Source organism: Condylostylus longicornis, unplaced genomic scaffold, assembly GCF_029603195.1.
Source record: "Condylostylus longicornis isolate FDR11 unplaced genomic scaffold, ASM2960319v2 ptg000038l, whole genome shotgun sequence".
NCBI classification, from domain to species: Eukaryota; Metazoa; Arthropoda; class Insecta; order Diptera; family Dolichopodidae; genus Condylostylus; species Condylostylus longicornis.
This window is the reverse complement of record NW_026578007.1, coordinates 12969892-12993144: the sequence shown is the minus strand read 5'-3', so window position 1 is coordinate 12993144 and position 23253 is coordinate 12969892. Positions and strand designations below refer to the sequence as shown.

The following is a 23253-nucleotide window of genomic DNA, read 5'->3' as shown; positions in this document are numbered from 1 at the left end:
CCTGTTTGTAATGCTCAACAATTCAGGAATTTGAAAACCAACAAAAACATATAAAATATTTGCTTCGTTTTTTATATAAGTGAAAAAAACGAAAGTATAATTTGATTATTTTAAAATAAATTTAAACTAAAAAATTATTGAATTATAATTTGACAACGATTTTACCAAACATTATATAAGTAGGTAATTATTTAATTTTAAAAACTTTTTCAAATTTGTTTTTCTTTTCCAAATGAAAAGCTTTTATGAGTTAAAATTCAATCTTGTTTACGTTAGTCAAACTATAATCTATTTGAAAGAGTTATTTGCACTCAGTAAATTTTGCATCCATTTAAGTTGATGTCAAAATTCATTGAGCGTTTTGGTTATTTATTTTCCAATATTCTCTTTTAACAACTAACAACCTTATTTTTATAATAAATTGTCATTGAAAATAATGACAAAAAAGTTAAGGTAAGCCGAAAAAACGACACATTTTGAACTTTACATTAAATAAAATGCTTGTCAAATGTTAATTATTAAACTGATAGTTGCTTACTTATGATTAAATGTTGTTTATTGCGTCATCTTGACAAGATGATTAATAATTGATCTAAGAAAGAGTAGTTGTCTGATATAAAAGCTATAATCAAATTAGATTAATAAAATTTTAAAATGTTAATAATATTTTTGTTATACTTCGGCTATTTCATTAAGAAACGTAACGATATGAATGTCGATATCGAATGAAAGTGTCAAAACATACATCGACAAAAAAAAATCAACTCTACAAATTGTTGCGAATTGTTGCTACACTTATATTTCAATTTTCAGACATAATTTGGATGACAGTAAAGTGACAACTTTATGAAGGACTTTCATTTCATCGGATAACATAAGTATTAGCGTTGCTTTAATTAGCAGAGAAATTAATTTTTTTAGGTGCTAAAGCACAAAAGAGTATAAATTTATATTTTTTGTTAAATATAATGGCTAGAGGACATCAAAAAATTCAGTCACAACAAAAGGCTCAAGAAAAACAGCAAAAAATAAAGAAACAACAAGGCCACAGGTATTGCAAAGCATTATGATTTAATACATTTTTGTTATATAGTTTTTAAAAATAGTCCAATTTATTTTCAGTGCTAACGACCAAAAGAAGGCAGCTCAAAAAGCCCTTGTGCACAATTGTGCCGTTTGCAAAGTATACAATTAATATTTTCTTGTAATTTATCTAATGAATTGTTTATACATATTTTTAGGCCCAAATGCCTGATCCAAAAACGTACAAACAGCATTTTGAAAATAAACATCCCAAAAATGAATTGCCAGAGGAGTTGAAAGAATTTTAACATGTGTGTGCTTAAACGGCGTTATTAATAATTATTCTATACCATATACAATAGCTAAGTTGTTGAAGCAATAATTCAATCTAATATATTTATAAATGTAAATTATTCTGTGGTATTGGTTTTTTATAAATTTCCTTTATACTGAATATAAATTAAATTTTATGAAGTTCTAATTAAAGTATTGTATGTATATGTATAAAATTAAGCTTAATAGTAGTATTTAATTTAGTAATTACTATAAAAGGATGAATTATAAGAGATCAATTACACACGTCTTTGCAAATGTTTTTGCTAGGAATTTATTGTTTCTTTATATTTGCTAAATACTTCTAAACAATATTCCTCTTTTATTGACAAAAATTGATTATAGCTAGGTAATTGAATTGTTTCCCAAACGTATTCATTATAAAATTCAAGAAAATGTAAAATTGCTTTTTACATTATAATTTCATCATCAAAATCCATTTTAGAATTATGTATTGATTAGGATCTTTCAAAACCAAATAAAATTAACTTCAAAGCGGAAATAATAGAAAATGTCATTTATTGACATGTCAGTTTGTCTAGAGCGACGAATTATTGATGTTTCAGTTACGTTACGATTACTAAAAGTTCCATTGATTCCCAATCTTTATAAAATAAATTTACAGTCATATCATGAATTTCGTTCTGAATTCTGAAATTCGGAAAATTACGAGTATCATTATCAGTTCTACCATGAATTTTACTCGTAGAATCATGTGCACTACGAACATAGCTACAACGTAAACTTTTGAAGTATCACAAATTCCTTTCGAAGAAACTATCAGTATCATTTTTCGGAGTGTCAAATACAACATTTTATTTCAACTATCATATTTAAAATAAAATGTTTCACTTTTCAAAAATATTCAAAAACTAATAAAACTGCAAAACTTTTTGTAAATGATTGCAAAGTTTAAATAAATTTAGGCAAAAAAAAGTTATCTAAAAAAGCTGCAAAAAGATGCTTTAAAAAAATAACATTTCGTATGAAACTTGTTTTACAAGCTGAAGACATTTTTACAAGCTAATATACTTTCATTCAATTTAACTGCAATTTAATGTTGATCGTCCAGATGTAAATTACCATAAAAGAAATTTTAGCATTAAAATTTTTTCAAAACATTTTTACTGACACAATATGTATTGTATGATTTTACATCTACTTCAATTTTTTTTCTACTACGCAAGCACTTATTTATTGAAAATATAAAATTGTCAAAATGGGCACCCTGTTCTGATTAAGGTGATTAATAGTGATTGAGTGAGTGAGTAAGTGTTTAAGAAAAGCGGCAAGCAGACAAATTTTAATAATTTATTGAAATAATATTTATTCAGAATAGTTTTTTTTTATTGAAATAAGCTAATATATTTAGTTTTTAGTTAGATATTACATTTTAAAAATGTTTTAAGTGAAAATTAATAGAGAAAAAATAATATTAAGTATAAAAGAAAATGTTCCTTAGCGGTGGAGCCATGACACAAGGGCGGTGTACACTTTTATTTTGTATTTTTTTTATTTTCTCCGCAACTGCTGAAGGTATTTTTCTTAAAAAGATAGATGTTGTTTGTTTAATTTTTTGTAAAAAATTTTAAATTGAAAATTTTTTTAAAACGTTAATGAAATTTTATAAATATTTCCAACAGTATTATTAAATAAAAATTTTTAATTTTCATTGTAGAACATGAAATCGATGTTGAAAAAAACATTACCCTAAAATGTCCTACAACATTAAATGAACCTGTATGGTGGAGTTTTAATGGAGAAAATGTAACAAATGAAAACAAAAGGTAGTAGCAACATACTTAAAAAGATTTTTTTTTTCATATTAAGACTTATCTTCAATAAAAAAATAATACGTAGAATATATTATGAAAAATAAGTTATTAATAAAAAAAATTTCTCTATTATAAAAATAATCATTTGCCATTTAATAAAACACTTACTTTTTAATAAAATTTTAGATGGATAATATCTATGATTCCATCAACTGTATTGGAAGAAAACTCACTGACTGAAACGGCTGAAACTGCAACCTTCATTAATGGATTAACAATAAAAGAAGTGAAAATAGAAGATGAGGGAAATTTTACTTGTCATTTCAGTGAAATTGACACTTTGTCAACAAAATCTTTTTGGTTACAACCAATAATTCGTCCAAAAATAATATCTCACAGCGAAAAGGTTATTAAATCAAATATTTCGGATACCGTATCATTTTTTTGTTATGTTCATGCTTATCCATATCCATCAAGAAAGTGGAAACAAAAGTGGCAAAAGAATTTCATTGATCTTCCATTTGATAAAAACAGTATGACAGAAGATCCGATCAATAAAACACACACGAATTTCTCTATGAAAATAGAAGAAGTTAGAAAAGCGGATAACGGAACATATTCTTGTGATGTGTCGTCACTTTATTCTGAGGAAAAAATTGATTTAACCTTATTGGTTTTAGATGTCCCTCAAGTCAGCATTGAATATGTTAAAGCAGTCGGAGCACATAAAATATTTATGAACTGGACGGTAAACAGTGGAAATGATCCAATTAAAAAATATTTTGTCACATTTAGGCAAGAGGGAAACACAACTTTTACTTATTACAATAATATAATTGATGGTAAAAACACGTCTTTAGTGTTAGAAAATTTTCAACCAAATACAAACTATCAATTTAAATTGTCGGCTACAAATTCAATTGGTCATAGTGTTTCATACTCATATCCCCATTGGATTAAAACACTTGAAAAAGATCCCATCTTTGTGCCAAAAATTGAAACGACTGGTAGTTCGGCATCGACGATAACAATAAGTTGGTCACCGCCACCTCCTGACTTATTGGAATATGTGCAAAATTACGAATTAGTTGTTTCAGAAGCAGGTGAATCTCGTGTTATAGAAACTATTACTTACCAACAGAACAGTAGAAATCTTCCTTACATGTTTGATAATTTAAAGACTGCAACCGTTTACTTTTTTAAAGTTAGAGCATGTTGTGAACTGTGTCGATCTTGTGGACCTTGGTCGGAAATTATAAACGGCACCACAATGGATGGTAAGTTTTATAATAAGTAATTTTAGGTGAATGTTGCTTGTAATAATGAAATTTAAAAGATCCTAAATACTATTACAAATTTTCTGATTTTTTGTTATTTTAGGTAAAGCTAGTGAACCAAGAAATTTAAAAATAGATTGCAGACATTTAAATATATCACGTTTAAATAAAGTCATGGTAACCTGGGATACTCCACAGTTTCCAAATGGGAAAGTTGTTTCTTATAACATCGAATTGACTGGCTTGGCTACCTACCGCTCCTTCAACCAAATTAAAAATGAAACTTGGGGACCCAAAGTCTTAAACTCTGATGCTTCAACCCAACGAGCTATTTTTGAGAATGTAGTCCCAAATACAAATTATACAGTTTCAGTATTCGCAAAAACAAGAAATAAGAGAACTGGTGATATAGCAAAAGCAACATGCACAATGCCAGTGACTACCCCTGACGTAATTGAAAAAATAATAATGACCAAAATAAAAACATATAACAACAAATGTGTTTATAAAGTATTTTTGCCAAGAATCAGTGAACGAAATGGTAACATATGCTGTTACAGACTTTATCTTGTACGAACTGATGGGAGCAATAAAGAGCTAGTTCACCCAGAGGATTTGCCAATATCAACTTATAATGAAGTACATGAATCAAACAATACCAAAGGGGGAGCCTATATTGTAGAAATGTTTCCTGCCAGCGATTTTAAATCTGAAATATTCCTTGGGGATGGTAAAAGAATTTATTCTGATCCTGCAAGTGAAAAACAGGGAGATAAAGCCTGTTTAAGATGTTTAAAAAATCAGCCAATTAAAAAATTTACAAAGCATATGCGGAAAAATTACGATACAACACTATCGGGAGGCATGTTTATATATCTTTTTTAAAAAAATATTTTTAATTTTCTAAATTGGTTTAAAAATAATTAAGAATTTTTGTATAGGTCCGCCGTTATTGCCGGAAGAAACGCAAAGAGAGGAGTTAGAAAGAGCTGGAAATTTAACTCAAGATGCATCCAAAATTTTAGGAAATAAACGCCGTCGGAGACATCCCAAATTATCAATGTCAGAAAGTGAACCACAAATATCTGTACAATTGGAAGACACCGACTTAATAGCTCCAATGATTAATACTAATCAATATGAAATTTTTGATGGAGAACTGGATGCATCGAGTAACTATACAGGATTTCTAGAAATCATTGGTAAATGATGTTGCGTTATGGATTATTATTGCATATTATTATTGAAAAATATTTTTAGTGGAAAATAATAATCACGGGTCAGAAAAAATGTTAACTGCATACAGTGGATACTTTGAAATAACGACACCTAAAGATTTTGGTAGTGAAGGTGGGAATAATGACGATATGTCATTTATTTTCAATATTGTCGTACAAGTTCTTTGTGCTTTAATACTCTTGGTGTTATTGCTCTTAGTAGCATTATGCTTTATGCATAGATATTATACAAAAAATGCTGGTCAAGGAGATGAAATAATTAGTTTGAGGGATTCATTAAGGTAAAACGCTATTATTCTCAAAATATTTTGAATTAAAGTTGTATCATTTAGTCGAGCATTTTGTGGTGGACGCACAAGTAATCATCGACACCTGATAGGATCTGCATTGAATAAACCTACGGATATTGGTCCTATTTCCAAAACTGATCTTCCACAAGCATATGTGAACAGACATAAGGATACTGACTACGGATTTTTGAGAGAGTATGAAATGTTGCCAAACCGGTTCAATGATCGTACCACAAAAAATTCTGATATGAAGGAAAATGCACATAAAAATAGATATCCGGATATTAAAGCTTACGATCAAACTAGAGTAAAACTTTCTCTTGTAAATGGTGTACAAGGGTCTGATTATATCAATGCCAATTTCGTAATTGGTTATAAAGAACGAAAAAAGTTTATATGTGCTCAGGTAATAAATTTAACAAATGAAGTATATAAAATTAAAATTTTTCTTAATCCTAATTCATAGGGTCCGATGGATAGCACGATAATTGATTTTTGGAGAATGATTTGGGAACAGCATTTAGAAATAATAGTAATGCTAACGAACTTAGAAGAATACAATAAATCAAAATGTGCAAAATATTGGCCCGAAAAAGTTAACGATTCCAAACATTATGGCGACATAACTGTTACTTTCGCTTCGGAGCAACGTTTTTCGGACTTTTTAATTAGAAATTTAAATATTTTAAAGAAGACTGATAACGAAGAAAATGAACAGAGACAAATACAACAATATCATTATCTTGTATGGAAGGATTTTATGGCCCCAGAGCATCCTTACGGAATAATAAAATTTATACGTCAAATAAATTCAGCTTATTCAGTGCAACGTGGTCCTATTTTAGTTCATTGTAGTGCTGGGGTGGGCAGAACTGGAACGATGGTTGCTTTGGACTCATTGATGCAACAACTTGAAGAAGAGGGACTTGTTTCAATTTTCAACACAGTTTGTGATTTGCGACATCAAAGAAATTTTTTGGTTCAATCATTGGTATATATTCGATTATAATATATTTTTAAGACCTCTTTAATATTTAATTTGTTTTGTTTTTTAAATCTTCTTTATTTTCTAATACATACAGAAACAATACATATTTTTGTATCGGGCTCTATTAGATATTTCTCAATTTGGAAATACAGAACTACATGCTAAAAACCTTTGTGCTACGCTGGAAAATCTTAAACACAAGCCAAACGACAGTAAAGAAAAATGCAAATTAGAATTAGAATGCGAGGTAAAAAAAAAATAGTAAAATGCTTTTATAATATTAAAAAAAATTTTGTAACAGAAAATAAAAGCTGTTGTAGACGAAACTAACAAAAGCTGCTCTGTTGGAAGTGGTGAAGAGAATCTGAGTAAAAATCGATCTGATGCTGTAATTCCGTTTGATCGCAATAGGGTAAATAATACAAAACATACTTAACTAAATTAAAGTGCTTATAAAAATTTCTCAATTTGAAAGGTTATTTTGACTCCTATTCCGACCCGTGAACATTCCACCTATATCAATGCTTCATTTATTGAAGGATATGATAACTCTGAATCATTTATTATAACTCAAGATCCCTTAGAAAATACAATAGGAGATTTTTGGAGAATGATTTCCGAACAAAGCATTAACACACTAGTAATGATATCAGAGGTAATAAAATAATTTGGTTCGAAATGCAATATTCTGTCATTAATTATTTCGTAGATTGGAGACGGCCCACGTAAATGCCCAAGATACTGGGCAGATGAAGAGGTTCAATATGACCATATATTGGTAAGATACATTCATAGTGAAAGTTGTCCGTATTATACAAGACGAGAATTTGATGTTACGAATTGTAAAATTAATGATACCATAAAAGTAACACAGTTTCAATATAATGGATGGCCTACTGTAGAAGGAGAGGTACCGGAAGTATGTCGTGGCATCATCGAACTTGTTGATCAAGCTCAAAAGCATCATAATGCGCAAAATAGTTTTTCGTCTCAAAGTCCAATAGCTGTTCATTGCAGGTGATTAAAAAAAACATGTTATTAAAAACATTTTAACTTATTTATTTTTTCTATTTCCATATAACAACGTTTTGTTATTTTAGTCTTGGCACGGATAGAAGTTCAATATTTGTGGCTATGTGTATTTTAGTACAACAACTTCGAACTGAAAAAAAGGTGGATATATGTACAACAACAAGAAAATTACGTTCTCAGAGAAGCATGCTATTGGATACTTATGTAAAAATAAATTTAATAAAAATTTGTAGAAAAATAACGAAATTATTGTTTTTTTTTTCAGCCTCAATACGAATTTTTACATCGTGCAATCTTAAATTATGCAGAGTTGCACAAATTAACAGGGGACTCAACATCAGAATGCTAATAATAAAAATTACGGAAAAGTAAATTACCCAATTGAAAGAGAAATATAAACGGAAACGAATATTTTAATTGCTACTATAAAATGTTAAGTTCCCTTATTTGATTGCACAATCTCTATGTTGTGATACAGGTTTTTAATTTAAATAAAATTTTAATATAATTTCATAAATAAAAAGGTAAAAATAATGTTGAATAAAAATTAAAAAAAAAATTTTCTACTGTTAAGTTGCCAAAGGATAATTATTTTAATAAGTTTAAATAATTTAACTCGAATTTTTTTGTATTAATTTTACATAATAAGTTTATGCATAATATATACGATTATACAAACAAACATACATTTTTTTTTAAACTAACAGCTATGTAAGATACCAAATTATAAATGCCATGTTAATTTAAAAATTTATAAATATATATAACATACTCTTAAATCAAAATACGCATATATAAATATATATATATATATATATAAATATGCATATATATATATATAATATATATATATATACATTTCGTATCTGATATATACATACATACATATACATAAAAATTGGAAATAAAATAAAAAAAATGAGTATAGAAATAACTTTGTGGTAAAAATTTAATAATTATTATAGATTAAAATTTCGCTTAAGGAATGTTCTTTTATATTTGATTAAAAAAAAGAGTATGCAAACAAAACAAAAATTGTAGAATTACGATATAAAAATACATAACTGGAAATTTTCAATATAAATTTTCGTTTTATTTATTATATTTGTAGGTATATAAAAAAGAATTAAAAAAAAACTGAAAAGTAAATTATTCTTCCTTATCAATCAAAAATCTAACGACATAATGTAAATTTAAAGATTATTTGTGTGATTTGGCATTTCTAAATTTGATAAGAGCCAACATAACATACGATCATCTTTCAAAGTTCGATCGATTTGTTAATTATTTGTCAAAATAATTAGATTTTTTCATTTCTTACTAAATAATTAACCTTCTCCTTTAACAATATAATTTTATTATAAATAATGTCATCTATAATTGCTAAAGGATGCCAAATAATTCAACATTTTCCTAAATTAGTTTTTAAAACACCTAAACGTACAAATTTTACATATAGGGCAGATTTAACTTGCCCAGTGCAAGGAGAAAAAATTTCGATGAACATGTTTCAAGCAATTAATAACTCATTGGACTTGGCCCTAGAAGAAGATGAAACTGCTCTTCTGTTTGGTGAAGATGTTGCTTTTGGTGGGGTTTTTAGATGTTCAATGAATTTACAAAAGGTACAAAAAACGATTATATTCAACATTAGTCCCCATTTATCTACATATAGAATTTTTTAGAAATATGGTAAATATCGCGTATTTAATACTCCTCTCTGTGAACAAGGAATTGTGGGATTTGGCATTGGAATTGCAAACACAGGTACCACAGCCATAGCTGAAATACAATTTGCGGATTATATTTTTCCAGCATTTGATCAGGTTTGAAAAAAAATCAACTGAAAATGTTTGAATTTTAATAATATAAGTAAGTGTAATTAAAAAAATGAAGTAATTAATTTATTATTATATTTTAGATAGTAAATGAGGCAGCAAAGTATAGATACAGAAGCGGAAATCAATTTGATTGTGGATCCTTGACAATAAGAGCACCATGTGGTGCTGTTGGCCATGGTGCTTTGTATCATTCTCAAAGTCCTGAGGCATACTTTGCGCATACACCAGGTCTGAAAGTTGTTATACCTAGAGGACCAATTAAAGCTAAAGGATTGCTATTAGCATGTATTAGAGATAAAGATCCTTGCATAGTTCTTGAGCCAAAAATTTTATATAGAATGGCTGTGGAAGAAGTTCCTAAAATTGCATACGAATCTGAAATCGGCAAAGCAGATACATTAAGAGTTGGAGGAGATTGTACTCTAATTGGTTGGGGAACTCAAGTCCATGTGTTATTAGAGGTGAGAATTGAAATAATTATTGGTAAATTCAAAAAAATCTTTAAATAAATTTAGGTAGCCGATATGGCTAAAGAAAAATATGGTGTAAATTGTGAAGTTATAGATTTGGTATCAATATTACCATGGGATAGCGAAACTGTGTGTAAGGTGAGTTAAAAATAATATACGTTAACCAAAAATCAGAAAAGGTAAAACAAAAATTTTTATCGTTCTAGTCGGTTAAAAAAACTGGAAGGGCAATTGTTTCTCATGAGGCTCCTCTTACAAGTGGTTTTGGAGCTGAAGTGGCTGCCACAATACAAGAATCCTGTTTTTTACATTTAGAAGCCCCAGTTCAAAGAGTAACTGGTTGGGATACTCCCTTCCCCCATGTTTTTGAGCCTTTTTATTTGCCAACAAAATTCAGATGCTTAGATGCTGTAGAAAAAGTTATTAGATTTTAGTACCTATCGGTTCCTACGTAATCGTATTTTAAAAAATAGACCATTGAATATTGAAACGGATGCATTTAAAATTTTTGTTTACAGGTATTAAACGTTTATGTTTATACATGTACATACATACATATATAAATAAAAGTTTGAAATATTTTGTAAATGTGTATATAGATATGTAAAAAATAAAGTTAATATGTATGCAACATATGGTTTTGTTACATAGATTTTGAGAGCAGAAAATTTATGAATTTATGTATGCCGTAAGAAGTTGTTGCCTTATTGCTATCAAAACGAACACAGTTGCTATTGGTAAATTTTTGGCTGACCTAAAGAAAATGACAGTTAGTAAAAACAAACAAATTGGCGGTATATAATGTATAAGCGTTGATTTTGATGTGTGACTACTGACTAGGAGGTAAGTAGTTTTAATTTTCCCATAATCTTCAATATTTTATTACTTTTATACCACCACTAAGAAAAATTAAAAAAAAAAAACAATTTCGAACTTTGGCTTCTTTATTTGCATGAGAGAAACTTTGTTTAATTCTTAACTTTCTTTAAGAATTTTCAAGAAAACATTACGGATTGGACAATGCTTTGAAGAGCTAATCTAAAAGTTACAACTAAAGTTACCAAACATTAAAAGTGAATGTACGTATGTATTTTGTTGCATACATACTTTCTTTTGCGGAAACTAACCAAATTAATAAACACATATGGCATATATACCTAGCTATTTTTTTTTAGTAAGTTTTCTTTTCTTTTCTTTGTTATTTAACGTTAACCATCGATTTCAATTTTTCATATTTGATATAATTTGGGGCTTAACTACTTTTGCATCTATAGTTAAGATCTATTTTATTTACGTTGTGAGTAAGCTTTTTCGGCAAGAACAATCAAACGTAGATCAACCATTAAAGCAGAAGTCGTCGTGTAAACGTAGCCATACATAAATTAAAAAAGCATAAATGAAGTTTGAAATTTTGATGTAATTGTCAAGGTCTCAGGCCTTGATTTTTGGTATGTCAAACCCTGTACTCCTATTATGACAACACAAAATGACAATTTATATTAGTCGACAGTTTGATCTTGTTTACTTTTAGACATTGCAAAGAAGTCGTATAATGTATATAGAAATGAAAAATTTAAAAAGCACTTAAAATTTTTTATTATCAATCGATTACGAAAGTAATGGCAGGTTTTGTTGCAGTTCATACAGGTACTAAATTTGATAAACATACATATGTGTTTTATATTTTAGTATAATATATTGTAGGAGCAGGGAACTGTTCTGATGATGCCAGGTATCAAAGAGTTATTAAAGGTAAGGAAATATTACACACATACTATATACAATATAGTATTAAAGCGACTATAAATTTTATAATACATAATTATAACTTTTTGGAAATATTTCTTTATGTAATTTTAATATCAATCGTATTTTATGTTGGAATATAATGATTGTTACACATTATATTAAATTACTTAACGCCATAACGGTATAACACGAAATGCAAACAAATGAAAATGTTCTTTAAAAAGTAAAAAATTGCTTTATTATGATCAATCAATAACCATAATTGAAATTTTCATTTAAAATTTATATGTACATAACAATGTGTTTTTATCAATACATGTAAAATTTAAGAACAGCAAATGCATATAAAAATATTTCAGTGAACAGGTACATTCATATGTATTATTGTTACGATATCTCAAGTGTTTTTTGGGCAAATTCAATTATATCTTTAAACAAAACTTCAGGTGCCTGTAATGCAGCAAAATGCCCAATATTTCTGTAATAAGTGTGATGCTTTAAGTTTGGATATTTATCTTTTATTTGCCAATCAAAACTATGCCCAATATCATGTTGAAAGCTTGCGCAACCATATGGTGCATCGCTAATAACACGATCTAAATCTAACGCTCGGTATTTATCAGTCATTGCTTCAGCATAAATCCTAACTGACGATTGAATACTATTTGTTAAGTAGTAAACCATTAAATTATCAATTAAAGCATCCATTGTGAAGTGTTTTGTCAATCCGCCATCTGGTAAATTTTTAAATAGCATGTTTGTACCTGTTGAAAATTTTTCTAAAATATAAGCTGCTAACCCAAAAGGATTATGTGATAATGCTATTCCGATTGTATCTGGTTTTGTTGCTTGCAAATGGAAATAACCAGTCTCTTCTATCAATGTTGGCAAATTTTCTAAAATCGACGGGTAGAAATCATAAAAATCTTCTTCGAAAAAGTATTTTGGGAATAATTTCGCAATAGTTAATTTTAAATTAGCTTTGGTTGTTCCAAATGTACATAAATTGCTGTGATACCCATATATATTTTCTTTAAAAATAGTTGCCAAAGCACTTCCAATCACAGAACCCCAATCTCCTCCTTGAACATAGAATTTTTCATATCCTAACCGTAACATTAAATTTCGAAGAACAATAGCTATATGAGCAGGTCCCATTCCTGATTTTGAAGCTGCCTAATAATCACAATATATGTTTTTTTTTTTAATTAATTGCAAATTGAAATATGTATATAAAATCACATTACTTCGGACCATCCAAAACCAGGTAGACTTGGTACAACAACTTCAAAAGCATAATCCTTGTTTTCTCTATTAAATTTTTTAAAAATTAAAACTAGCTCGTAAAATTCACGAACAGATCCCGGCCACCCATGTAATATCAATATAGGATACACTTTTTTTGATTTTTTATAAATTTCGGGAACTTTCTCATGAAAAAAATGTATTTTTAAACTAAAATTACAATATGTTATGTATACATATTTTGTGCTTGATTCAGTCCAGTAAAATATTAAATTCTTATTGAATGTAATATCTATGAAAATTTAAGTTTCAAAGCTTTTTTGTTTATTAAGTACTCGTATTATATAATATTATGTGATCGTAAATCTTAACGAATTTGACCGTTATTGAATTTTATAATAATAGATTGTGCTTGAAAATTAAATTTTCATAAAAATTATTTGAATACAATTGTTTTTTATTTTGTCTACAAAACATACCCTTGAATTTGAGTTGTAAAATGTTGAAATTGATTAAAAAAATCCTGTCTTTCTTTATAACGTGGTATATAATCATCTCGCCAATATTTTATAATATCTTTTAACTTAGCTGCATTAAAACCATATTGAAAAGATGGATGATCTTCATACGATGGTAAGAATTCAATGTCTCTATTTAACTGTTGCTTCAAATCATTTATTACCTATCCGTTTTATATTGTGTGAAATTTTTTAAATTTTGTTATATTACTAAAATATGTACTTAGCTTTACTTTATCTTCAAAAACAATTTTAAATTGTTTAATTGAGGTATCCTCTTTATAAAAGTTTTCATCACCTTTGCCCCAATATTCATTATAATTAAAATTTGGCAAATCTACTGAACTAAAATAATTAATATAAAATCGATGGCATAGAGCTGCAATAATGCCAATGACAACTAAATTTGCCTTCCATAAAAGTCCCATATTTTTTTGACAATAATTTTTGTTATAAAAAATAAAAATTGTGTTGCTTATAGGGCGATTAAAACTTTACTAATAGTTTTTTGTTACTTTAAAAATTATGTAATCAAATTCATATCATATGTACATAATGTACATACCTATACATAATAATGTGTAATCATAAAAAATATAATAGATAGCTTGCAATTTGAATTTTTTCTCTTAATTTTCTTATATTCTTTTATTTAGGTATTGGTGAAATATTTAAAAAGCTTTTCGTTAACTATGTTATGATCAAAATTCAGGGAGCAACAAAAAACTAAAAAATTGATAAATTTTTTTTAAATGTTTGTCATTCTTTTTACTAATTACATATTATAATTATAATTGTTATCATTTTTTTCCGTTTTATTATCTTTTTATTAAATTCATTTTTATTAAATACTAATGAATAGGAGAATATTAAGAAATACTAATAAAAAATAAAGGTAGTTTATTAAGAATAAAAAATTCTAGCAATAAACAATGTATTTAATTTATCAAAAATTTAAATGAATTTTTACGAAAATATTTGTATGATTTTTAACGTTCTAGTACTATTATAAATTAAATAAGCGATGATGTGCTTACGATAATGTGATAAACTTTTATTTCTTTGTAGCACAACTCTGTTTAGAAAATTTTTATACTACTTTTTCTTTTATATTACTTTTCTTCTTTATGCTTATATGTATGACGTTTTAATTTTACTTTACTGTAATAAAAGCGTTTAAATAACTCATTTATAAAGCTTAAAAAGGAGCAAAGATTACCAAAACATTGTTCGAAAACATTTATAAAGATGCAAGAATGTAAATTGCTTGCTTTGTTAGAACATAATGAAAAAAACTCCTTATCTTAATTAAACTTTTATTAAAAAAAAATTTTTTATTACAAGAACCTTCTTAAACAAAAATAAACCAATTTTAATTACATGCGTGACAAAAAAGAAAAAATTAAGATGAGTAAAAGTATGTAATTATTTTATTATTAATACTCTACAACTTAAGCTTTAACTTTTTTTTCTGCCGAAATTTTATTTTTTTTATGAAATTCCAATGATTTCCTAATAAATTCAATAAAATCTCTATGCAATATTTCTGGCTTTTGCATTGCAATAAAATGACCGCCATCTGGATAATGTTTGCTATGAATTAAATTTGGAAATTTTTCCTCAAGTTGCCAATCAAGTGAATGAGCTAAATCATATCGAAAACGAGCACAACCTGTAGGTGGATTTGCTGGCACACGACCCATTTCTGTATTAAGTGTTTCTGTGATACCTTCCGCGTAAAGCCTTTGGGAAGTTGTTATAGAATTGGTTAAATAATAAATCATTATATTGTCCAATAAAGCATCCATATGAAAATCTTTTTCCAAACCGCCATCTTTTAACTTACGATAATTGATATTTGTCCATGTTGAAAATTTTTCTAATATATAAGCCGCTAAACCTATTGGATTATCTGTTAATGCTGTACCAATTGTATCAGGTTTTGTAGATTGAATATGAAAATAACCAGATTCTTCAATTAATTTAAAGAAATTGCCTTTTAAAGGAAAGTAAAAATCTTCGTAGGCTTTTTCAACATATGTAGATGGTATAAATGAAGCAATAAATCCTTTTATCATTGCCAATGGAGAATTGGCTACACACATATTTGAATGATAACCAAGCACATTTTTAGGAAATATTGTTGCTATGTGACTTCCAATAATACTTCCCCAATCACCGCCTTGTATGAAAAATTCATTATAGCCAAGACGTAACATTAAATTACGAAAGATAATAGCCATTTTTGCTGGACCTAATCCTTTTTTTGACGCAGCCTGAAAATATTGCATATAGTCTTAAAGAGGAAAATTACATAAAATGTAATTTTTTTTTTGTCTTACTTGCGACCATCCATATCCAGGTAAGCTAGGAGCAACAACTTCAAATACATAATCCTCATTTTTATCAGACAATTTCGGAATTAATTCATAAAATTCACGTACTGATCCTGGCCAACCGTGTATCAAAAGTAATGGGAATACTTTTTTCGATTTTTTTGTTGCTGCATCTACTTTCGTTTGAATAAAATGAATACGAAGTCTGTATTTAAAAAACCAAAAAGAATATACAAAATTATAAATGATATATTACAAACTTCTAAACACATATTTTGTTATTTTAAATATTAGTTTTTTAAATATTCTGCTGTATGAACGCCGGACTCTACATAATATTGAAAAGTTGTCTTCTTTTAATTAAAATATTGAATAAGTATTTATGCATAATGCATAATAAAATAATAATAAATAAAACCACAAGCCTGCTGCTTGTATGGTACATACTTTCGAAATATTGGTTTACAAAATGTGTCATATCAAACAATTCAATAATAAATATGTACATATTTCATTATTATAAAAATTTAACCTTACCCTTGAATTTCTGTTGTTAAATGAGGTAAACTCCACAAGAATGATTCACGTTCTCTCCATCTTGGTAAATAATCATCGCGCCAATATTTTATGACATCTTTTAATTTATTTGTATTAAATCCATACTCAAATCCAACATTTTCTAATGGATCATGATAAATCCAAGTTCTATTTAATTGTTTTCGTAAATCTTCGATAACCTGAGAAAATTTAAATATGTATGAACGCATTAGTTTAGCAAAATGTACAAACAAATATAAAAAAAGAAGAATACCTCATCAGGATAATGAATTTTATTAGATACAATTGTTGGATCTTCTTTATATTCTAATTTACTACCTGGCCCCCAGAATTCATTTAAATCAAATGTTGGTACATCAAGTGGCTTCGAAATGTAGACGTAACCTTGATAGATGATTGCAATAAAAGCAATTAATATTATTCCAAATAACTTAAGACACACACCCATCTTATTAATTAATTAATGTATGTATTACCTTAAAAAAAAATTTTTTTTTTATTAAATTTAAGAAAATTTCAAGTTTAATTTTTATTATGTTAAAAAAGAACAATTTTTTCTACCCTGTTTTTGATAGGTAAAAAATATCAAGGTTACTATACCATTAACTTTAGCCTTTAAATATGAAATTTTACTATTATTCATTTTTGTTTCTATAAATAATATATTATTTAAAGCTTACCAATATAATTTGCTATTTAAAATAAGACCAGATAAGCTATAAAAATGTACACGGCAATTTTATTAATGCCAAAGTACAATATAAAATTATAACAAAAAAAAATAAAAGACAACCTTTTGATTCACCTACCGGTATGGAACTGATACAACAACTGTATTAAAATTTATATATTGAAGAGAAGAGAAATTCAAGTCCTATTGAAATGAAACTCACAAAAAAGTCGTTCTGTTCTGGTTGACGTAATTGTGTGTGTATATCATATCAAATATTGTTGGTAGAGAGATAGAAATATCCAATACTTGTAAAATTTTAGACTTGTTTTATTAAATATCAATATGACAAAAATGACGAAAAACAAAATATTATAATCTTTTTTATGTGTATTATTTTTTTATCGTAAATTTCATATTTAAATTAAATAAATTATAATTATTAAGGTATTTTTGTTAAATTTATGAGATAGAGCAGAGATTTAGGAAATAAAAAAATATGGTATTGTATATTAGATTAGTATGTAGGATATTATTTCAATGGCATTTATTAAAGAAAGAAATTAATGTTTCTAAATTTTATGTACTATTGAAAAAAAGGAATATGATGAGAAAATATTGCGCTAGTTTATGAATTTAGGGGACAGCAAAGTAAATTGCATTAAGTAAAGTAAGAAGAATGGCCATATGACGAAATTAATTACATACTTAAATATGTACTTTAGCATACACATAGCGTATAATTTTAGTTAAAAATAAAATTAAAACAAAATTTGAGGTAATTGCAATAAACTTTGACATTCAAAATTGAGATTAGATATGCCCTATATGTCGATTATAAACAACTAAATAAAGTAATTTAATATTGTTTTGAAAGAAATTTGATATTTATTATAACCTGCAATACTATCTAATGCTCGTGTTTATTCTATTTGATTGGGTACTGTGCACATTAAGCTTCGAGTTTTATGCAAGAATTAAGAAGACGTTTTAATACCATCTATGTGCATATACATACATATATATACATATTAAAAACTTTTAATTGAAGGTATACATCAATAACAAATACTTACATACTTACTGTTAAAATTCTAACAAATTCATTAAATTTTATTGAAAATGCTATATAAAATGAATTAATTCATTCATTTGAACTACTTATACATATATAATAATATAATTTATATTATTTAAATTAGTTTTAAGATTAAAAACAGATTTACCTATAGTACATACATATGTACGTATGTAAATCTGTACACTATAGTACTGTACTATAGTACAGTACTATAGTGTACAGTATATCTGTACTATAGTACATAGTATGTACGTACATATTGCAGCTGTAAAACCATCTTTAGAAATGCTACAAAAGGTGATCGTTGTATCTCTACATATAATAAAATGCATCAATTACTTAAAATCTGAATTTATCTCCATCTTTTTTTTATTTAATAGCAATATACAAGGCCGGTTTTTAAAACTTAACTGGATCTAAACAACGTAATATGTGTATAATTATGTAACTGATGCAAAGAATATGAAATTTTTTAATTCGTTTAATTGTTTTTTTTTTTAATTTTATTGTTGTTCAAAACAAAACTAAAGCATTTTATAATGATTTGATATAAGTAATTATTTCTAGTAATAATTAGTGTATAGACAAGTTTTTTTTTCATTTGCATAAAATAATAATATATGTAGGTACAGTTAATACAAGTTATTTATAATTTGTATTAATTTTATTGTAATTAAGTTTTAAATATACAATTTTATAAAATAATTACTATCACATTTTAATTTATAATTCAAATAATATATTCTTATAATTCTTAATGTATATTAATTTAATTTAAGAGGCCTGCATGAGAGGATGCCAAGTTTTTCGAAATGGTGGAAGTGCATTGGATGCCTGTGAGGAAGCTATAAAATGCTTGGAAAATTCTGGTAATACAAATGCCGGTTATGGTTCAAATTTAACATGGGACGGAACTGTTGAATGTGATGCATCAATTATGGATGGATCAACATTATTATTTGGTTCCTGTACAAATGTTTCATTAGTCAAAAATCCAATTAGTTTAGCACGAATAATATGTGAACGACAATCTAGGATGTTGGCTTTAGAAAGAATTCCCCCAATGTCAATGGTATATAAGAATTAATTTTTTTGCAAATTACTCACACAAACTATTTAAAAAAAAAATTTTTTTGATAGGCTGGCGATGGTGCTACAAAATATGCTCAAGAAGTTGGTTGTATAATGTTAGAAAAAGATCAACTAATATCAGGAAGAGCACAACGTTTACATAATCATTATAAAGAAAAAGTAGCTAGATTTGAAGATATAAATAAAATACAAATAAATTATTTAGATACAGTTGGAGCAATTTGTGTAGATGCTAATGGAAATACGGCAGCTGGCTGCAGTTCAGGTGGTTTAGTTTTAAAAGTATCTGGTCGTATTGGCCAAGCAGCAACCTACGGGGCTGGTTGTTGGGCTCAAAATTCACCAGATATATCGGTATGTAATTATAGTTAGTTATACACATTTATATTTAAATATTTTTTATATATACATGAATATGTACAATATTTTCATATATCTACTTATATGATTAGGTATCTACATGTACTACTGGCAACGGCGAATATCTTATGAAAACATTTTTAGCCAAAGAAGTATCACAAGATCTCATGTCAAATTCTTCACACGATTGTCCGGCTACAATTCTACATAAAACTTTTAAAGATAAATTTTTAGAATCACCATTTGTTCCTCAAGGACGTGAATTATATGGTGGAGCACTTTCCTTAGTATATTATCCAAAAACATATAACGGCGAAGTACTTTGGAGTCATACAACTCGTTCTTTATGTGTCGGATATATGTCAACCTTTCAAAGGAACCCAAAAGTAAGTACTTACATACATATATGAAGTTTTTTTACAAAATTTTCTTTACATTATATTTTACTAATTAATTATTATTTTGTAGTTTGTTAATTCAACATTACCTTCATATAGCAAACCAGGAGAATCGATTGTGGTTAATGGGCAAAATTTTAAATTGCCTATATAAGCACAACATGTTTGTTGATAATTATATCACAAATTATGTTTACGTGTATATATATAATGGCATTTTTATTTATTTTAATTTTTTTTTCGTAGAAGCAGGAAAAAACTATACTAATATACAAATCGATAATTGTATTCAATTAATTAAATTTTAAGCATTTACTAATTACATATATGTATTTAATATTTTGCTATTGCAAAAATGTTCCATTTATACGACATTATTATACATAAACCATCTGATCAAATATGTTTTGATATTTGATATTCACCAAAATTAATGGTTAGTTTTTACAAATAGTTGAAATTAAAATTAAGCAAAAATAATGTATAAAATATAATTAGAAAACATTTTTTCTTAAATTTTAATAAAGAGTTTTATTTTCTGAAATTATGTTTTTGTTTTATCAAAATTTTGGCGAAATAGTTGAGATTATGGAACTTTTAGATTTGTACTTTCTTGGATATGTTTCCAATAATTTATATTCTTTAATTCATTTCGCAATATTTAACAATATATTTTTAATATTCTTTGCTTATCAGAGATAAGCTATACATAACACATTTCCGCAAATGACACAATTTATAAATTTTTATCTCAAATAATTAAATTTTAAGAAACCTTATAGGCACAGTGATGTAATCCGGCATTTGCAACCCAAATCTGAGCCCACTGTCAAAGATCAAATCCTATAACTTCTTTATTTGGAATACACATACTTAAAATAATGTACGATGTCTGTACAATTTCATCTTGGATTTTGTCTATAATTCGGGAGCACTTACCAGTTGAGTAAAAATTTATGTTTAATATGTATGCAGAATATAAAATGTGTCGATAAAATTTATATTGACTAAAATACATTTATTTGAGTATATCAGTTTTGAATAACCCTTCTTTTTTTCGGAATTTATCAGAAACAAAAATATTTAATTATAAATAAATTTTATTTAGATAATATACAACTAATAGTGTTTTTAGTGGTCAATGTAGATTTTAGACAATTAATTTACGGTTTCAAATATTAAAATCAAAAAATTAGTCAACAATTTTAGACAATTAATTTTTGTTTATTGTCGGAAACAATGTTACTATATTCATCGGTTGTCTTATAGGCAATTTATATTATAGTTACAACTAGAGCTGTGTATTTCAAGGTGTATTGAATTTTTTGTAGTGTTCATATGAATATTGTATGCTCCTTTCTACAGAACAAATAATGTTTAACAATTCGGATACATATACAGATAAAATTCTAACTTAAAACTTAGATACGATTTTTTGCATCATTACAGATTTTACCGGAACTAATTATTTTAGTAGTTTACTTTTTCAGATTTTTAATATTTAAGATTTTTCTATGTGATTTTTTTCAAATTTAAAATATTTTTGGAGCATTTAAAAGCATGATACCATTTTCAAACGTGGTTATTTTGTACAAAAGAAAATTTATCAAAGATGTTGCATTTGAAAGTTTTGTATATTAATATCTAATTTAAAACTGAATTTTCGAATATCCCTTAATGCAGTTTACTATTTTTAAATTTATTTTTAAATAAGAACAAAAATATTTTGAAGAATTTTTTGTTTTATATTGTTATATTACATAGGATTTTCTCAATCCTAATCGAATATATAAAACTTCAAAGTGGTTATTGTTCAAAACAAAACTAAAATTGCTTCTTCTTCTACAGATTAAAAAAAAATAATGTAGCAGATTACTTTTATTTAATTTTTTATTTGGACAGCTAATTTTTGTTAACTTAAATATACGATTTTTATATTATTTAATCTTAAATTTAATTTTGATTATCTGCTTAATATTTTATATTTTAGCATTTTTTTTATTTCGTTATTTAATAATATTTTATTAAGTGAAAAGAAAAAATAAATGAAAATAATATATATGTATTTTGAATTATAAAAATAGTAATTAATTAAAAATTACAAATTATTTTATATTTTTTATATTAAAATTTAGTTAATAATTACTTAACAATACAGTAAGATAAAAAAAAAAACCTAAATATCTGTGTTAGAAAGAATTTATGTATATTTATATAAAAATAATATAAAATTTGTTAATAATAATTTTAATAAAATCTCCTTAATAAAATAATATTTTTTTTCATAAGTATACAACTATATATAATTGATTTTTTTTTTTTTTTGCAAAATGAAATATAAGCATTGTCAATTAATTTTCAAAAAAACCAAACATTTAGTACATTATTATAATTGTTTATAAATGTAAATGTAAAAATACTGTATTATGTAAAACACTAATATTTGTGTAACATGTTTACATGTAGAATATTATGTAAAACACTAAATATTTATATAACATATACGAACATTCTGATTTTATGTTTTATATAATATTATGTAAAAATATTTTGTTTTATATTACATAATTATTTTTAAAATATTATTTCATTATTAATTAAAAGATGTACATATATTTTTTTATATCACAAATACTCGAGATGCAAGAATTAATGTTTTTTAATTTTTTCAATAGAATTAAATAAATTTATTTAAAATTATTTGATTCTATATTTCGAGATTCAAAAGGCATCCTTGCATATTGGAGTAAAATTTGATTTCCCAATTAAAGCTGAAATTGGTAAATTTATTTACATTATATAAATTCGAATAAGTTTTTAAGTGTTGTAAAAATAAAAATTATCTAAATCTCTAAATAATATTAAAAAAAACATGCTTTTAGAATAATTTTAATAAAATTGTGATACGAATTTCAATTTGTCTTCAATTTTATTTTAGATTTATATAATTATATGTACATATTTTTTTAGTTTTTTACA

The 23253-nt window shown here is 26.3% G+C and overlaps 6 protein-coding genes across 8 annotated transcripts; 4 read left to right on the top strand and 2 right to left on the bottom strand.

Moving 5' to 3' along the window:
* The first annotated feature begins 829 nt into the window (after positions 1–829).
* LOC129608969 (zinc finger protein 706-like) lies at positions 830–1542 on the top strand. Its single transcript, XM_055520775.1, has 3 exons — positions 830–1051; positions 1123–1183; positions 1242–1542. The coding sequence occupies exons 1-3, from the start codon at positions 969–971 to the stop codon at positions 1329–1331; spliced, it is 234 nt and encodes a 77-aa protein (XP_055376750.1). The 5' UTR covers positions 830–968; the 3' UTR covers positions 1332–1542.
* Positions 1543–2631: 1089 nt separating this feature from the next.
* On the top strand, positions 2632–9025 carry LOC129608967 (tyrosine-protein phosphatase 69D). Its single transcript, XM_055520773.1, has 14 exons — positions 2632–2892; positions 3035–3143; positions 3318–4408; positions 4512–5270; positions 5350–5610; positions 5669–5927; positions 5979–6342; positions 6403–6927; positions 7019–7171; positions 7226–7336; positions 7400–7579; positions 7634–7941; positions 8025–8160; positions 8222–9025. Exons 1-14 carry the CDS (start codon positions 2808–2810, stop codon positions 8303–8305), a joined length of 4425 nt encoding a protein of 1474 aa, XP_055376748.1. The 5' UTR covers positions 2632–2807; the 3' UTR covers positions 8306–9025.
* A 231-nt stretch (positions 9026–9256) lies between these two features.
* On the top strand, positions 9257–10898 carry LOC129609142 (2-oxoisovalerate dehydrogenase subunit beta, mitochondrial). The gene is made up of 5 exons (XM_055521037.1): positions 9257–9581; positions 9642–9782; positions 9878–10258; positions 10313–10405; positions 10474–10898. Exons 1-5 carry the CDS (start codon positions 9324–9326, stop codon positions 10699–10701), a joined length of 1101 nt encoding a protein of 366 aa, XP_055377012.1. The 5' UTR covers positions 9257–9323; the 3' UTR covers positions 10702–10898.
* A 695-nt stretch (positions 10899–11593) lies between these two features.
* Positions 11594–20690, top strand: LOC129608930 (threonine aspartase 1). 3 transcript variants are annotated; one of them, XM_055520734.1, is made up of 7 exons: positions 11594–11715; positions 11799–11914; positions 11972–12019; positions 19204–19496; positions 19565–19870; positions 19969–20262; positions 20345–20690. In XM_055520734.1, the coding sequence occupies exons 2-7, from the start codon at positions 11887–11889 to the stop codon at positions 20426–20428; spliced, it is 1053 nt and encodes a 350-aa protein (XP_055376709.1). In that variant the 5' UTR covers positions 11594–11715; positions 11799–11886; the 3' UTR covers positions 20429–20690. The 3 variants fall into 3 exon arrangements, with proteins under 3 accessions (XP_055376709.1, XP_055376708.1, XP_055376710.1); XM_055520733.1 differs by lacking the exon at positions 11594–11715 and having other exon boundaries at positions 11778–11914; XM_055520735.1 differs by lacking the exons at positions 11594–11715; positions 11799–11914; positions 11972–12019 and adding an exon at positions 17622–18121.
* LOC129608929 (juvenile hormone epoxide hydrolase 2-like) lies at positions 12227–14260 on the bottom strand. The gene is made up of 4 exons (XM_055520732.1): positions 14013–14260; positions 13741–13943; positions 13264–13471; positions 12227–13192 (listed from the first exon to the last, which is right to left on the bottom strand). The coding sequence occupies exons 1-4, from the start codon at positions 14205–14207 to the stop codon at positions 12404–12406; spliced, it is 1395 nt and encodes a 464-aa protein (XP_055376707.1). The 5' UTR covers positions 14208–14260; the 3' UTR covers positions 12227–12403.
* LOC129608928 (juvenile hormone epoxide hydrolase 1-like) lies at positions 15079–17495 on the bottom strand. The gene is made up of 5 exons (XM_055520731.1): positions 17354–17495; positions 16927–17149; positions 16653–16852; positions 16122–16320; positions 15079–16055 (listed from the first exon to the last, which is right to left on the bottom strand). The coding sequence occupies exons 2-5, from the start codon at positions 17119–17121 to the stop codon at positions 15231–15233; spliced, it is 1419 nt and encodes a 472-aa protein (XP_055376706.1). The 5' UTR covers positions 17122–17149; positions 17354–17495; the 3' UTR covers positions 15079–15230.
* Positions 20691–23253: the final 2563 nt, after the last annotated feature.

Coding starts and splice junctions, on each gene's coding strand:
- LOC129608969 (XM_055520775.1), top strand. CDS start 969: ATGGCTAGAGGACATCAAAAAATTCAGTCACAACAAAAGGCTCAAGAA. Junction 1,052..1,122: donor AAGAAACAACAAGGCCACAG/GTATTGCAAAGC, acceptor ATTTATTTTCAG/TGCTAACGACCAAAAGAAGG. Junction 1,184..1,241: donor ACAATTGTGCCGTTTGCAAA/GTATACAATTAA, acceptor ACATATTTTTAG/GCCCAAATGCCTGATCCAAA.
- LOC129608967 (XM_055520773.1), top strand. CDS start 2,808: ATGTTCCTTAGCGGTGGAGCCATGACACAAGGGCGGTGTACACTTTTA. Junction 7,172..7,225: donor AATTAGAATTAGAATGCGAG/GTAAAAAAAAAA, acceptor ATTTTGTAACAG/AAAATAAAAGCTGTTGTAGA. Junction 8,161..8,221: donor GCATGCTATTGGATACTTAT/GTAAAAATAAAT, acceptor TTTTTTTTTCAG/CCTCAATACGAATTTTTACA.
- LOC129609142 (XM_055521037.1), top strand. CDS start 9,324: ATGTCATCTATAATTGCTAAAGGATGCCAAATAATTCAACATTTTCCT. Junction 9,783..9,877: donor TTTTTCCAGCATTTGATCAG/GTTTGAAAAAAA, acceptor ATTATATTTTAG/ATAGTAAATGAGGCAGCAAA. Junction 10,259..10,312: donor AAGTCCATGTGTTATTAGAG/GTGAGAATTGAA, acceptor AAATAAATTTAG/GTAGCCGATATGGCTAAAGA.
- LOC129608930 (XM_055520734.1), top strand. CDS start 11,887: ATGGCAGGTTTTGTTGCAGTTCATACAG. Junction 11,915..11,971: donor TTTTGTTGCAGTTCATACAG/GTACTAAATTTG, acceptor AATATATTGTAG/GAGCAGGGAACTGTTCTGAT. Junction 12,020..19,203: donor GTATCAAAGAGTTATTAAAG/GTAAGGAAATAT, acceptor ATTTAATTTAAG/AGGCCTGCATGAGAGGATGC.
- LOC129608929 (XM_055520732.1), bottom strand. CDS start 14,207: ATGGGACTTTTATGGAAGGCAAATTTAGTTGTCATTGGCATTATTGCA. Junction 13,472..13,740: donor TTTACAACTCAAATTCAAGG/GTATGTTTTGTA, acceptor TTGTAATTTTAG/TTTAAAAATACATTTTTTTC. Junction 13,193..13,263: donor CTGGTTTTGGATGGTCCGAA/GTAATGTGATTT, acceptor TGTGATTATTAG/GCAGCTTCAAAATCAGGAAT.
- LOC129608928 (XM_055520731.1), bottom strand. CDS start 17,121: ATGGGTGTGTGTCTTAAGTTATTTGGAATAATATTAATTGCTTTTATT. Junction 16,321..16,652: donor TTAACAACAGAAATTCAAGG/GTAAGGTTAAAT, acceptor TTTTAAATACAG/ACTTCGTATTCATTTTATTC. Junction 16,056..16,121: donor CTGGATATGGATGGTCGCAA/GTAAGACAAAAA, acceptor CAATATTTTCAG/GCTGCGTCAAAAAAAGGATT.